The sequence below is a fragment of the Dermacentor albipictus genome, chromosome 9 (genome assembly GCF_038994185.2).
Source record: "Dermacentor albipictus isolate Rhodes 1998 colony chromosome 9, USDA_Dalb.pri_finalv2, whole genome shotgun sequence".
Classification (NCBI taxonomy): Eukaryota; Metazoa; Arthropoda; class Arachnida; order Ixodida; family Ixodidae; genus Dermacentor; species Dermacentor albipictus.
In genome coordinates, this window is record NC_091829.1 from 29,700,702 (window position 1) to 29,716,269 (window position 15,568).

The 15,568-nt window shown below is 47.1% G+C and overlaps 2 protein-coding genes and 1 long non-coding RNA gene across 13 annotated transcripts in view; 1 reads left to right on the forward strand and 2 right to left on the reverse strand.

The window, feature by feature from the left end:
- The window catches only part of LOC139049833 (uncharacterized), a 349,117-nt gene that overhangs the window by 285,653 nt on the left and 47,896 nt on the right, over positions 1-15,568 (forward strand). The gene's annotated exons all lie outside the window — the stretch shown is intronic.
- LOC135917981 (uncharacterized) overlaps positions 1-15,568 on the reverse strand; it is an 81,509-nt gene that overhangs the window by 7,511 nt on the left and 58,430 nt on the right. For 2 of the 5 annotated variants that reach the window (XM_065451636.1, XM_065451634.1), the window contains 5 exons: positions 14,451-14,502; positions 6,582-6,649; positions 4,675-4,790; positions 4,102-4,179; positions 962-1,069 (listed from right to left, as the gene is read on the reverse strand). In XM_065451636.1, coding sequence (XP_065307708.1) covers positions 962-1,069; positions 4,102-4,179; positions 4,675-4,790; positions 6,582-6,649; positions 14,451-14,502 — 422 coding nt within the window. Of the gene's footprint in view, positions 1-957; positions 1,070-4,101; positions 4,180-4,674; positions 4,791-6,581; positions 6,650-14,450; positions 14,503-15,568 lie in introns of those variants that run through there. The other 3 variants (XM_065451637.1, XM_065451638.1, XR_010569488.1) reach the window with 3 other exon arrangements.
- On the reverse strand, positions 10,629-12,924 carry LOC139049545 (uncharacterized). Its single transcript, XR_011508381.1, has 3 exons — positions 12,624-12,924; positions 11,723-11,816; positions 10,629-11,528 (listed from the first exon to the last, which is right to left on the reverse strand). It is a non-coding gene; the product is annotated as an uncharacterized lncRNA (long non-coding RNA).

Sequence of the window (15,568 nt, forward strand, 5' to 3'; positions counted from 1 at the left end):
TGTGCCATTATAAATAGCGTTTATGCTCACGAAATGGGCGCATACGCTAACTTTTGCCCAACCGCTTTTGAATCTCGCTCCTAGTCGTCCGTTAGTATTTTCCTGGAATCACTTGTATTGCGACAATGCTGTCCCTAATGTCGAACATTAAACCTACAGGCTTTTGGCAACGGTGACATCAAGTTAAAATAAAGTGCGCTTGCATTATAACTCGTCAGTATTACTGCTTTACTTTCCGACTAATGCGAATGAGAAAGAAATATACAGAGAAGTCTTGCGGCGGTAGTTGGAGTTAATATGGAGGTTGTATATGGTGAAGACCGTTTTGCGGCAGAATCATCTGAGGTTGGGCATGTGGAAAAAACCCTTCGCTCGAATGGGTATACGTAGTTTTTGTCCACGCTGTACGTGGCAGTAGTGGATTCATGACCCCAGAAAGCTTCCGGTAATGCATTTTCGACAGTCAAGTTAGCCAAGGAGGAGGAATTATTTTGTCGCATAGTATACTGTAGGCACACATTCTTGGTATGTTCAGATATAGAAAACGTGCGCTGTGCGTCGAGCACACGTATGGGCTTTTTTCGTTGTTGTTGTCGCGCTTAGTAAAATTCACTTGCCGATCCCTCCAACTCTACAGCAAAACAGGTGCCAGCTGGAGGGTTCTATAAATTTATAGGCTATTGCAACTTGCGTTGTTCCAGAGGGTTTAACCTGAAGTCTTCTAGGTGCCAGCATAAGAAATGGCCTGTAGTTCCGCGCTTCGAAAAAGGCACGTATTAATGCGAAAGCATTATATGTCCAATGAGGTTTCGTCCCGAAGCAGCCAGCTCTGGTTTCCGTGTTAATTTTGGTAAGGATTGAATGCAATGTGCAGCGCAATTTAAACTGAGTCTCGCGAGGATTTATTGGGCGCATACGCGCACGACCTTCGTCCATCGCCCCCGCCCGCGACGTTGCATACCTCGCCCACAGCGTAGAAGAACAGCTGCTCTGACGACAGGAGCTTGAAGTCCTGGAGACGGTAGTCGCTTCGAGGGTAGGCCTTCCGTCGCACCGTCTCGCGGAAATACTGCGCAGACGACGGAGCAGGTGCGTAAGGAACCGAGGCGACAGGCGTAAACGCGCGCTGTCAGAACAGAGTACCATTCATCGAGTAATCGCCCGTTAAACTTGTAATGCCCAACTCGCCGTGGTCGCTTAGTGGCTTCGGCGCCGCGCTGCTAAGCACAAGCTCGGGGGGGGATGAAATCCTGGCCGCGGTGGCCGTCGGAGCCAATGGGAACACGGCCGAGGCGCGCTCGTGCCGTGGGGATCGCAGCCAATGGGAATTTAGGTGCCGTTTCACTGCTACAGACGCCGCCGGCTTTTTTCGCTCAATGAGCCATTTGACGCTTTTGCATCAGATACATTCACAACGTCCTTGGTACACACTTCGCTGCGCCGAACTGTTCATCCTCGATAGCACTGATTAATTCACATAATATTCTACGTAAACTAAGTGCGTGCGTGCGTGCGTGTGTGTGTTTGTGTTTGTGTGTGTGTGTGTGTGTGTGTGTGTGTGTGTGTGTGTGTGTGTGCGTGCGTGCGTGCGTGTGTGTGTGTGTGTTAGCGTTTGTACACAATTGCGGAAATCGGAGATCCCCGTAATTCCATTCCTGTTAACTTCCCTGGAATGGCGCGAGTTGGGCCATTCCGTTCCTCCAGTTCAAGTAAATGAAACGCTATCGCTGATTGTTTATTGCTTGCGCTTGCGTGTCTAACAAAATAAAGATCTTTTGGATGTCTTAGCAGTGTAACAAATAATACATCGTGCTAAGCATTAAACGCCTCTTGCTTACTCGACGCCTGGCGGTTTAATGCTTCATCTGCTTTGAATACAAACCCTTCGTGAAGGTGTACGTTGCCTACGGGTCTCGCCGGGTGACTACCTTTGCATTCCATTAGGATGTGCTGATTGGTCCCCGGAGTTTCGCTGCAGCGGACAGGTGCCTCGCGTTGTTGCGAATATTTGCTCCGGTACGTTTTTGTCCCTAGGCCCGCGGCTCGAGCTTCACACAGCAAGGCACTGCCCTTTGTGTTATCGTACGGATTTTACTTTTTGATTTCTTTCCTGTCGTTTTGTGTAAATCTTTGTGGCCTTTATTTGGTGCCAGCATTTGCATCCAATTCACTGTCTTTGTTTATCTCACTTTATTGTTTATTTTTTGATGACTCCTGGTTGTCTGTTTACAGTTTCAAGTACCATGTTTTGATGGTCAACTTCTTTTTTACGTCTTCCTCCGTTCCGTGTCCACACTTCTGAGGAAGATATATATGTGCACTTTCGCCAGCCATATCTTTTTGTTCCTGTTCTTTAGTCTTTCTTCAAAACTAATTTTGTTCTGTGCCAGCCCAATCCATGTCACCCTGGTCTGCTTCCTTTGTGGTTTTACGCTGGTCTATAGCGATCTTTAGTTAACTTCCAACCCTGACAACATATGCTACAGTAAGCAACGGAATCGCATTTGCGGACGTTAGGGCTGGCGCCATTGCTCCTTTCCAGGTTCCACGCACCACTTCGTCTTTAATGTAGCCCTAAAGGGATCTATGTTTCGTTATTGCTGCATTCCGCTTCCCTTTAAGTTGAGGTTATCTTGGTGGACGCTTGAGTAGGTCTTCTCTTCGCTGATGTATGCGCCCAGGTATTTTTATTTTGCTTGACTATGGGCATGACTTCCACGTTGATTTGATACTGCGTCAGTGCTGGAGTCTCTCTGTTAAAGATTATAACTGCCGATTTTTCTGTGCTAAATCTAAGGCCTAGGTTCGTCGCTGAATTGCCAATTACACTCGCAAGTCTCCGTGCATAAATCCCTCGCATTGTCCGCTAGTAGCACTATACGTCGTCCGCATACACCGTCCCAGGGACCTTCTGTTCCACCTTTCGCCCATTACGGATCATAACCTAACTCACTGCTTGCCAGTCGTCTTTCCTGCCTTTAACGTGCAGCGTCAATACCAATAGAGACGGAAGACATGCTTGCTCCAGTGCTCGGCGAATTTTCGCAACTTCAGTGCTTTTCCGGTCTTCCCGTACGATTTGTACTCTGTTGTCCCTATCTCCCTCAACAGCTCCAGGAACTCGTTGTCTACGCCCTCATGTTTGAGGATATCCCATACCCATTTCGTTCTCACTATGTGGACTCAATTGTCATCCCTCTAGACACGTACGCTGTGTCATATAGCACCGCGTAGTCCGCTCGTGGCGCGTGTATAAATATATATACTCGGACAAGATTGTATGAATATAAATGAGGCAGATTCATTTCGCCCAGCAACGAAAACGATGGTAAAGATTTTTTTTTTCGTTGAAGAACGGCACCTATCCAGTGACTTAAGCTGGCATTGAAGATTCTCCTTCAAGATTCTCCTTCAAGATTGAAGGAAGGAAGATAACCGATGGTCAATAAGAGTTACGGAATGGATTCCAAGGGAAGGGAAGCGTAGCAGAGGGCGGCAGAAAGTTAGGTGGGCGGATGAGATTAAGAAGTTTGCAGGGGCAACATGGCCACAATTAGTACATGACAGGGGTAGTTGGAGAAGTATGGGAGAGGCCTTTGCCCTGCAGTGGGCGTAACTAGGCCGATGATGATGATGATGATGATGATGATGATGATGATGAAGAAGAAGAAGATTCTCATTGAAGAGCTGCGCATACACTCAGCGACCCAATTTGTTCCAACGGAAGTGTTTTTAACCCCATTCCCTCGGGACAGCAGGTCGACCGATTCGACCATGGGTCCCTAACCAAGTGACGCAGGTTGGCAGGACGATGGTTAGTGGCATTGAGAAGCCCAGATAGAAGCATACCTAAGTGTGCGTTAAGTATATATCCTGAGAATATTATTCGCATTAAAATGTTGCTCTCACAAAGCCTTGCGGAACGAATTTCGTTGAGTGGCGGCTCATCCTTCGGTGTGGCTCGCTGCCTGTGCTATGCTTCTTATCTCGTTCCGCAGAGGTTCTACTAAGTAAGTGGAACATATCTGCAAAAATTTGTCGCTTGCCACGTGGAACAAGAATATTAGTGCGTAGCAGGCGCTTGTCCGGTACCGTGCTCACCTTTATCGTTGCCGCCATGCCTATGAAGTCAGCGAAGTTCTCCACAGCCGCAATCGGAGGCCTCTGGTGGAGGGGGTTCTGGAGAGGGAAAGACGGGACGGGTGGGTGAGAGTCCGCTCACCTTACAAGCACGCTCGAGTATGCTGCTCGCTGATTTGCAAAATCACTTCTGCGGAAGGGCTCACGGTGGTCTCAACCTTGCGTCCTTCCGCAGAACTGATTTGCCATACGTTCAGTGCCCCAGTGCTTCGAGTTGTCGAATAATTCGATCTGTGATCTGCCAGTATCCTGGTTAGATCAGGTGGTATACAGCGACCACCCTGTAAAGGCCTTGCATAGTTTCGGTTTCGAATCCCTTACCGGGGCGAATTTTTCGTCGAATGCGAAACTTTCTGAGGAACACGCATGGGATTAACGCCTTTGTAGCTTCGTGCTACACTCAAGTGGATGACAATTCAACCCCCCCCCCTTCACATTCGTTTAAACGTACGAAAAAAATTTTGAGAGTTTTCATTACAGCGAAACAAAAATTTTAAAACGTAGGCGGTTGATAGCCTGAGTGGATGTACATACCTCTTTCTTCTTGAGCCTGTACTGCCTCGCGATGCAGCGTTCCAAGTCGTTCGTCTTCAGGAGGGCATAGCCGCTGACCCAGTTCTCGAAGAATGCCTTTTCGTTCACCACCGACCCTGCGCGCCCGACGATTACTGTGCATTAAGGTATCATTTTCAAACTTTTCCCGAAAAAACAAGAAGAGTACCTGGCTTATTGTAATAGTGATGGCTACATTGACAAAATTGTTGGAATTCATATGCATAAGTCGGCGCAACTCACCGAGTGGGTACTACAACTGCTGCCTGAAAAAAATGAATTTACGGAAACCCGCGTGCAGGGCTAGGCGGTTCTCGTATACGATTGCTTCTCTGATTTGGGCTTCCGCCAAAGGGACAGAGACCCAAATGATAGCAAAAAACAAATAAGTCATATCATTTCGTTCACTGCTTTATATCTGCAGCAAACGTTCTTGTGTGTCGGCTCTTCCATTGGTGGAGCTTCTTGCCGCTGCTATACTTATCACTCTAAACTTCGTTCCACTTAAGCTACACTAAGTGAGTTGAGCGTCTTAATCGCGTTGCACACAAGCTCGACCAACTAAGCGGAACCTTAAAAAAAATGCTGAACCTACTTTGCGGAACTCATGTGAAACCAAATTGTGATGCCGAGTCAACGTAGCTTGCTGCGTACTTGCGAATGCTTCGCATATGCGAGAACGCCGAAGACAAAAGCCCGTCAAAGTAAGTCAGATGTCGAAAGAAGTATCGAAGAGGAGTCCAATGCATGTGTTACGACTGCTTCTGTCATACTGACAATGAAAGCGCGTACTTATCAGCGTCGAAGAGTCTGTGCCGCAGTGCCACCCATCGTTGACAAGTGACCTCACGCATGCGCTTCGATTCAAGCTCTTCTGTCTGTTGCTGCATCATCTGTGGGCCGTATTCTCAGGGCAATAAATAAGTTTTAAGAACCAGCCGTACCTGCTTCTGTTGGTATTTCTTTTATCCAGCTAAGCGCTAGAAATACATCAAAGGTATATTTTGTCTTATTTGTTTCTGTTGTGAAAAACATCTTTATGCCTCCGTTTTCCCAGCTTAAAAGAGAGAGTTTTAGAATAGGGGCCCGAAAAGCTTGGGGCCCCCAAGAGCTTTGCGGGTGTTAACGCTGGTAGACGCGGAAGTGAAAAGATTTAGAATAGGGCTTTGCGTTTGCGGATGGCGTCTTGCGCTGACAGCGCCACTACTGCGTCAAAGAAAAGCTATTATAAATAATTAAATAAAATATACCATTCTATGATAGGAATAGGAATTTTGAGTTGCGTGTATTCGCGTTTAATTACAATTCAGATGTTATTCTGTAAGCAGCAAACAATCAGTTGCGCTTAGTTGTGAGCAAACCAATTTTACGCGCCTTCACCAGCCAAGCTTAGCCGTGTTAGGCCTACGAGCCATGAAACACACCATCTAATTTGGAATCAGTGGCGTCTAATGAGACAATCTTCATAACACACGCTAGCTGAGAAAAAGCGATAACCGCAGTCACATCTCCTAGCTTGCGAACTTCACGCGTTACCACGAATCGAACCCAGTTTGGTGCTAGGTTAGAGCCGTCGCTTCGACGGCTGCCGCTATGTTTACGCAAATCTTTTGGGGTAGCTTTCGGGGCTCCCGCTTTATCAGGGAAGTAGCGTGCCCAACGCAAACGCAGTTTGCCTCTCGCGCATGCGCAGTGGCTTCGACGCTATTTCTTTGGGGCCCCTATTCTAAAGCTCTCTGATAACGCGAGGGATGATGTGAAACTGCTGACAGTCCTGCGTGCTATGCCTCCGTAGTCTTCCCTTCACTGCAGGCAAAAAACAAAAAAAAAGTCCTGCGAATGTGTAGCCAGAACACGCCCCGCAAACATTCCATTCCCGTGCCGCTCACCGATGACGTCGTAGAGTTTCACCATGGCTCGAAGAATGTTGAAGGCGAGCTTGACCTTGCGGAATACGCTGCGTGCGGACAGAAAATAGAAAGAGGAAGCACGCTGCTTTCGTCGGTAAAGTCTGATGATAGAGAGAGTAAAACATCTAAATTAATAATATATGAATGGCGAGAGCAGTGTGGGAGGAACCCTCAGTCCAGGCTCCCTAAAATGATTCCGGCGATGTTTCGAGGCCGTTGTATCACAGCTCGGAGGACCTCGGGAGGTCCGTCACGGAGGGCATCGTCCCAAAGCTCTTTGTTGCGTAGGGGGTAAAGGAGAGTTGGCAAGGGAGGAAAGAGGTTTGCAGTGCACTCAATCGTGACGTGGAAGATTGAACATGCTAGCTAACAAGGCTGGTTCACACGTGCGTGCATACAATAGGTGGACAAGGGAAGCACGAGCCTGGAGCCAATGTTTTGGGCAATGGGATTCGTATTCGCCCTGTTGGAGGACAAGTTCCCCTTGCGATAACGTTTGCCTTCTGGATGTAGCTTTCCCGGTTCGCCCACTGTTCATCAAGGCAGGTTAAGGACGTTTATTTATTTTTTACTGATATTTATTAATTTATTTGCCCAAAGGCCCGTGAGGGCAGTACATGAAGCGGAGTTGACAATCAGAAGTGACGGAAATACGTATCTCATGATGAAAATGGTACAAGTAGGTTCCTAGTGGTGGGCAGCGACACCCGGACGAAAGGCAAAAAGGAAGTACACGACGCAAGCGCAGACTAACGATTGGTTTATTTTTTCAAACAAGTGACTAAATATACACAAAATATATACACACACACCTCGCGCAAACCAGTCTGCACAACATACGGACTGTACCAGTTGAAGTTCTCATGGTATACGATAAGCACACGTGCGTTCGACCCTGCGCCAAACGTGCTTGCTGCTGCGCCAAATTGGCTTTGCGCCTGCGCCAGGACTTGCGCCAAAAGGTGAAATGGCTGTTCCACCACTGAAGCAAGTTCAATTAAAGAATAAAAGAAAGCGTCAACCGTGTGGTTAAACGCTAAGACAAGGTCGACGTACATAGTGGTTCAAATGATTGATGATTGAATGTGCATTGTATCTCACTATTTTGTCCATGTGCCTCTTTTACGTCTTCAATATTGTCACGTGGTAGTGACGGTGAAGGAAGAAGCAGTACGGTGGAATACAAAACGAGCTTTTATTGGGCGAACCTGTGCCCAGAAAACAGGCGACACTTATAGCACAACGATAGCGGTGAACACGGTCGGCGATCGTCGGAAATCTGATCAGCGGGTCCAGCGCGTCGGCTTTTATACAGCAGTCATCGTATGTTCCAGACTAATCGTTGGGACCCGCGTGCCTTCCACAAAGTTCTACACCATTCGCGTCACACGGTGAAATCAGATAACAGAAGGTTCGGCGACAACAGAGAGCGGATAGAAGCATCGATAACTTTCCAGAAACTTCGGATACATGCAGGCGCGTCCCGCGCTGTGCGACATTTGTTAGGCGGCGAAACTTGGTCGCCCGATAAAGATAAGTACACGTGTCAATATTCACTCATTCCCTATCCTGTTCGTATCGCATTTCACGCGAAATTACGTCGACTACGTCTTGTCTAGCGTCGACACTTGATTGACCCCTGCTCTGTTTATTTAGCGTTTCACACTCCACAATCCGTCCCTCGCCTTGGTGTCCTAGCTCTTTCACGGTGCCGGGAGGCACAGGGCCTATTACTTGCGGGTCTTTACGGCTTCCTCAAAACACACGCGCAAGGATCGGGCGTCGGGCTCGCGCGGCCGGCTGCTGTCCGCTCTACCCGCTCATCCGACCCAGCTCACCGTCTCGAACCATATAGGGTGCCTCGATGCGCGCGCCCCCGCTTAGGGTGAGGACATCTGCGTCGTCTGCTACGGCGGCCGCCATTCTCGCTCCCACTGCATGCTCGTTCTCGCGGAGAACGGACTCCTCCGCTTTCCGGCTCCCTATCTCACGCTCGGCAGCGACTGGGGCTAACCCCCTTTCTCCCGCGCTGTTATGCGGAGGGCGTTAAAAGGCTGAATGGGCATTTTTCTTCGTGAACGGAGGCGCGGTAAACAGGATTGCATGGGAAACCTCACTGATGTCCCAATGCAAGTGAGTGAATTTGATCGGTAAGAAAATTCAGCCGACGCGGTCAATGCAACAACGTCTTGGTTCTGCACGCTTTGAAGAAACAGCATCAGCAACGGTAATAAAATATAAAGTCCCCTTTTCGTCTGGTAACAGCCAGATGAATACAAAAGCTGTTATCCAAGCAAACATGAAATCATTTATTCAGTGCTTATGAAAACACACAAAGTTAGAGATTTGTGTTTAATGGGAACGTGAACACTGAACATTATTGCACTTTTTAAAAGTCGACATTTATGTTAAATAGACCGTAATTGATAAAATAGTTGTGATCACTATATATATAGATGCAGACTTCAGACTTTGAAGGAAAAGGCTCGCAGAACTGCAGATTCCAGCTTGCTTACGCAAGGCTGACCCCTGCACAAGTCTTGCTTCCGTGGCCACTAGGATGAGTGCTCGGAATTTGTCGGAGATGAATTCGGAGCCTCACTCTGGCATATGCAGCAGTCAGCATTTTGCTTATTCGTTCTTTGTGAGCCATGCATGTGTTCACTGAGGGTTTGTCTATGCCTTCGAGATAGGCTATCAGAGAACGAAGTGGCGACTTCATGGTGAAAAATTTGCCTGTGCACCATGAGTTGACAGCGGTGAAATGTTCCTCGTAGTTTTTTAAAGTTTTCATGACATCAGCGCTTGGATATACGAGGTTTTGCCCATCCCTGACGTATTCCTTGAGTGCAGTCAGGGAAGCATACTGATCGTCAGGCTTGCCAAGGAGAGCAGCCTTGCACTGCGGACAAGTTATAGATTTCAAAATTCCTTTCAAAATAAAACCGCCAAGGTAAAACAAGATGCGGCACTCGGTTGACGTGAGCTCTTCAATGAACAGAATTTCCGTGTCGTTGATTTCATCGACTTCGCTTTCTGCACATTCCTTCTTGCTATGTGCAAGCAGATCGACAAGGTATTCGCGGTCGTCAAGTTCGTAGCTTGTTGATCTCGGAGTGTGAAGAAAGTGGCTGACGCTGACGAGTCGGAGTGCACACTTCAAGTCATACGCAGTGGGCACTGGCTTCATGAGCCGCACCACAGAAAAAAGGTTTTCTATGCAGTCTTGCAACAGCCTGCTCGTGAGGAGGAATTCATACCCTTCACTGCCAAGAAGCACTTCTTGAAGGCGAAGGACAGCCGTTGTCGCAATTAGGACCCCTGCTTGCGATGGCTTCCACTGAGATCCAGTGCCCATTTTCAGTTCTCTGATGGTGTCTGTTGCCGTGCGTAGTGTGTCCAAGGCGGCATGATATTTAGTAATGTTCCTGCGGCTTAGCGCCATGGTGGGATGACGCGATGACATGAGGGCATACCACCTAGAAACGAGGTCCATAAACCACGCTGTTGTTTCGGCCTCTGGCTCAATCACTCCTTCTTTTATTAGGAACCGAATAGCTGGTGGGGCTTCACGGAAGAGCTGGACAGCGACTCCTACTTTCATTTTGGTGAAGTGCCCACAACTAATGTGGGTTTTTGACAAATTTGGTGCTACCTTAAGTTCGTTGGCTGCGTCATAATCCAAGACGGCCTGTACATGCTCCAATTTCACCTTCGAGGCCGTCAGTCCGTTCCTGCTTACTGTAGTATCACTGAGTGTGAAAACTTTTGAGCTTAGAAGCTGTCCTTTCAGGTTCTTAAGGACATGTGCCGGGTCCGAGATGAAAAAAAGTTCCTTCCCTTTTAAGGTTGGGTGAGGTATTGAGCACGAAGTTGTCGAATGGCGGTGGCTCGAAAAGCCAAATTCTCTCCACATAGCGCGGTTTGCTGCACCCATGTCACATGTGATAACACGGACTCTTAGAGAAATCTGGCTGCATATCTGCACTATTTCCAGGACATATGCCTTTAGTACAGAGCCGTCCACGTGCCTACCAGTGAATTCATAGGCTATCACTTGCTTCCATCTCTGGTTTACCCCACCTAGCATAAACACCAAAGCATGATTGGCTGGCTCTTCAGGCTTTGAGGGCAACGTCGTTCCTCCCAGAAGCACGTCTTCGCCACGGTCGAGTTCAAATCCGGGTGCTATCTCCATTTCATCTAAAAAGAGAACGCAGTCTTTCTCCACGTCCTCCATTCCCTCTGCTTTCGACCTCATGACGTCGATCACTTCATGCAGGATACCTGGCAGAAACTTCAGGCCCTGAATTCTTCTTGCTAACGTTCTGCTGGATGGAAGAGGGTAGCCAATCTTTCTGAGTGTTTCATACCCGGTGGTTCCACAAGCAAATTTAATTTTTAGACCTTGCTTTACTGTTTGCGCTGACCACGAATTACCATGATTGTTGTTCCGAGAAAGAGCACGAATTTGGTCTTCATTTAAAAACTTCGTATTTCGTGAGAAATTAGTTGCCTCTTTCTGCAGCTTGCGTACCTGCATCTGTAGTTTTTTGACAGTGTTCTTAGATTCGTTATGATGTTGTCTAAGCTTATTATTGGCTGCTGTGAGATCTGCAATCTTCTTCCTAAGCTCAGCTGCCTCAGAATCGAGGGGTTGGGTCGCAGTAACTATTGCAGTTTCTTGAAGCCGTGCATCCCTGGGGGTCGAAGTAAGTTGCCCATTAGCATTGTTGGTTTCCGTAGCCGCCAATCTCTCATTTATCTCCCCGTCTGACGAAGAATCAGCGGGAGAAAATTCCTGCGTAGTTGAGGGAAGAACGTTTCTCACTTCTCGTGAAGAATTGTGTGCGGCTGCGTCGTCACTGAATAATGCAGGCACGTGTGCATTTCGTTCCCTTGGTGGCCTTCGCTCTTTAGGAAGTTCTGGAAACAGATAAATAAGAAAAAATGCCCATTACATATATTTAAGATTGTGTTAACTAAAAGCAGAATAGAAGGCGCGCCAGAAAATTTAATATGTATGCGCATGAATCGTTTCCTCACATAACTTTTTCAAATGTAGATAATGAGCCGATAAGCAACGTGGTAACAAATACCAGGGTCAGGAGGCATCTCACCTTTGAATGGGAACACCGTTGGTACAGCATTAGGCTTGAGCTTCTTCCACCCATCCGCGCGGTTCTGTTCGAAGCTGCTGGCTTCGAAATGAGCCTGCAGATGAATTTGATATTGAAATTAGCGGCGCATTTCCGGCTCGATAATGAAAACAATGAAGGCAGCACGCAAGAGAACACAGTAGTCCAAATATCAGTCGAATTACTCGAATGAGAGCCTCAATCTGCACATAACATATCCTGTCTATCTCATTCACTGACTTAATCCGCCATCGCAGAACGAAGCGTCGGGTTAACAGGCCAAAGAACAAATTAGTCGAAATATCAGGCGAATTACTCGAATGAGCGCCTCAATCTGCACATAACAACGATCTCTGTTAATCTCATTTACTGACATAATGCGGCGTCGTAGGACGAAGCGTCCGGTTAATAGGCAGCGGAAGCTACCCAACGCCGCACACATGTCAAAAACAACTTCAGAAATCGTGAGTGAATTAATCAAAATTGGTTCCTGGACCATCCATTTGCACAGTAATTGCCACAGCTTATGTGCCCTTGCTTGTCCTCATGCTCTGTGCCTTGATGCAATGTTTGGGCCCAGACCGCAATTCGCTAGCAAGCGCCTAGTAAAGGCAATTACCTTTGAATGAAAAGAAGCGGCGAAAGCACGCGTGGTACGTATTCCCCAGCGGACACGTGTCGTGCAATTTCGGATGCGAACAAGCAAGCGGCAGACAATGGCCTGTACCGCGCTGTAGTGAAACTCATTTACTTTGTTTTAGTGTTTCACGCAGCTTTTTTAAGCCGAGCAAGAAGAATATTGAACGACACTTAGCTGCCCAAACGCAACAAAATACAAATAAATCGCAACAAAAACAGCACTGAACCAACATGTGGCACTTACGCTGCAGACACACGAGGAGTTCGTCGGTTGCCACTTGTCACGCTTGACTCGCACCAGCCACAGAAGCCGCCTTTTTGGGTCCCTTGGAAAATGGAACATCCTCCAACCATTTCTCGAATGGTTGGAGCACTGAGGAACACAACATCCAGGCATTCTACGCCGATGAAAGCCGCGCGAACGCAGCAGCGTTTCGAGGACGCCCGCACAGCAGCGCGGCGAAGTCGACGCGGGCAACGCAATGGCGGAGGGAGCGCGCGAAAACAGGTTTAGGCGGCGCCGGCTGGTTCAAAGGGTGACCTCACCCTAAGCGGGGGCGCGCGCATCGAGGCACCCTAGAACCATAGGGCACGTCGCACCATCTGGCGGAGAGCGCGGCAGTTAAGTTAGCGGAGTTAAGTTAGCGGATATATATATATATATATATATATATATATATATATATATATATATATATATATATATATATGTACGAGAGGTCAAAGGGAACTGATGGGCTCAGTTTTGTGAATCGTGATAAAGCCAACGCACAACGACGCCAAGGAAAGCAACGGAGAAATTCACTTATATATATATATATATATATATATATATATATATATATATATATATATATATATATATATATATATATGTACGAGAGATCAAAGGGAACTGATGGGCTCAGTTTTGTGAATCGTGATAAAGCCAACGCACAACGACGCCAAGGAAAGCAACGGAGAAATTCACTGTCGTTTAAACTTGGATGTAGAAGATAATTAAGAAAAGGGGAAATGAAAGTAGGCGAAAAGATAACTTGTCGCCGGTGGGAGCCGAACCCACAACCTTAGAACGAGAGAAAGCTGAGCTAGTTGGTAAGGATTCATAATGCAAAAAAGGATAAGGCGTGCAGACACGGACACAAGAGAAAAGAAGGGGACAACACTAACGCCGCTGACGTCCGTGTTGTCCAATTCTCTTTTGTCCATGTCTACACGCCTTATTCCTTTTTTTTTGCATTGTAAACCCACAACCTTCGCTTGCGTTGCACTACCAATCGTGCTACGGCGACGGCTACAATTCGTCCACTAACTCTGGTATTTATGCTTACTAGATCTAGCCCTATCCGGTCCTACCCTATCTGGTCCCTATCTATAGCCCTGCCTGATATATTACATCAAGAGAAAGAGCCTGGAATTGCGTTCGGCTCATTGTATTATTACCAGCCATGTGAGTGATTATTAGTCACACATGGTGAACCGTGGTGGATCATAAGTTATTTGAATATATTCCCCCAGATTAGATAAAATCTCAGTATGATGCAGTGACTGAAGGCAATGAGGGCCTGACAGAAGACTGCAATTTTAATAATTCAACAAATTATACGACCTGGCGTATTCAGAAGTCTACAGCACAAATGTTCCCTAGTTGAGGCAATAGTGTTGTCGAGGTTAACGCAACTAAGTACAGCCCGAAAAAAACAAAAGCTGGTAGCTAGGAACTAGAATAAGAATGCATTGCAAAGCGCATTCAGAGTCACCGATTTCACGAAACTAAGTTTCTACCAAAAAAGGTGTGCTTTGGTTATCCGTTGTCTTCGATTCTGCAGCTACAGTGTACCCCTTGAACTCATTGATTAGAAAGCTAATCACCAAATTTTTCGTAATTAGTAATCGTAGGCGCGATTGTCGCCCCAGTTCAGAACTCCGCCATTCTGATGAATGTTATCTGCAAGAATGATATTTTTTTCTCCACTACCTTGCTTTTTTAAAATCAGAGACAGTTGTTGCTTAAACAAGCCGAAGATTGCGCAGACGCACCGGAATCTGAGGTGAAATAGTTGCCACTTACTTGACTTCCATGTCGTCGATGTTGCGGTCGTACATGATGCTCAGCGGTATCACTGAAAGCAAAGGCGAGGGCGGGATACGTGTTAAAAATGCTAAAAAAGTGCTAGCTAGGACGCTAGTGGCCTCCTAAGAGTATGCTTCATCATATTTTATATTGGCGTACCGCTTCCGGAGCGTTACAGCGTGGCTTTGCGGGTGCCCATTGTGCGACACTAGACTACAGCTAGGAAGCAGCTATCTTTCCTGCCACAAGTAAGTTTGTGTTCTCAAAGTCCTAAAACAGGAATTTCAATGAGCACATAATGAAGCCCTCAATAAAATTTGATTGTCAAGCCACTAGAAGTACAACTGTATATGTCTTGTATCAGTAGTGCCTTCTTTGTCCTATTCTGAAGTTTCATAAAGCACGTAACGCTACAGTGCCAACCTAACACACTTAACAAACAAAGGTCCAAACGCTCAAAACATGTTCTTTCAACGTTTACGATGCCGCCGCTTTCTCGTCATGGCTTCGACGCCACAGCGCGACACGAGCATCGTCCCAGTCGCTGGCCCAGCGCGCTATCGCCACTCCGAGCAACATAACAAAGGCGGAGAGCTTTGCGTTGCACAGTCCAACTGCAGGTTATAGCAATTGCGCTTGGAGCAAAACCAAAACTGCCAAAAAATACTTGTACACTAGTTCGCCAGTCAATAGAATGCCAATCCGAAGCCTGTACTTCCCATCATTCCCATGATGGTTGAACGATCGCAGCGCCAGATTTGCCTCTAGGTATACTGATATGAAACTCTATGGTATGCGCTGTCGGTGCTTTTTTTTTTCATGATGTTTGTGGGCTGTCGTTTTAAAAATTCCGAGGAATAACTTCGGAACGAGTGAAAGACAAAGTATAAGCAACTTTGGTGATAGAAGAGTGGTTGGGTATGCGTAATTCGGAATTACCTGTTTTGCGAAAAGGCGGTCGACGCTGGACATTGGACGCCGGACGGGTGACGCCGACGCCGTATTTCTTGCGACATGGGGCCCTTAACGCTATCCCGTTAACAAGGGAGTATGAACTCGTGCAGCTAGCCTCAGGGAACCCCAGCCTCATCTGACGTACACCTACCCTCCCTCCA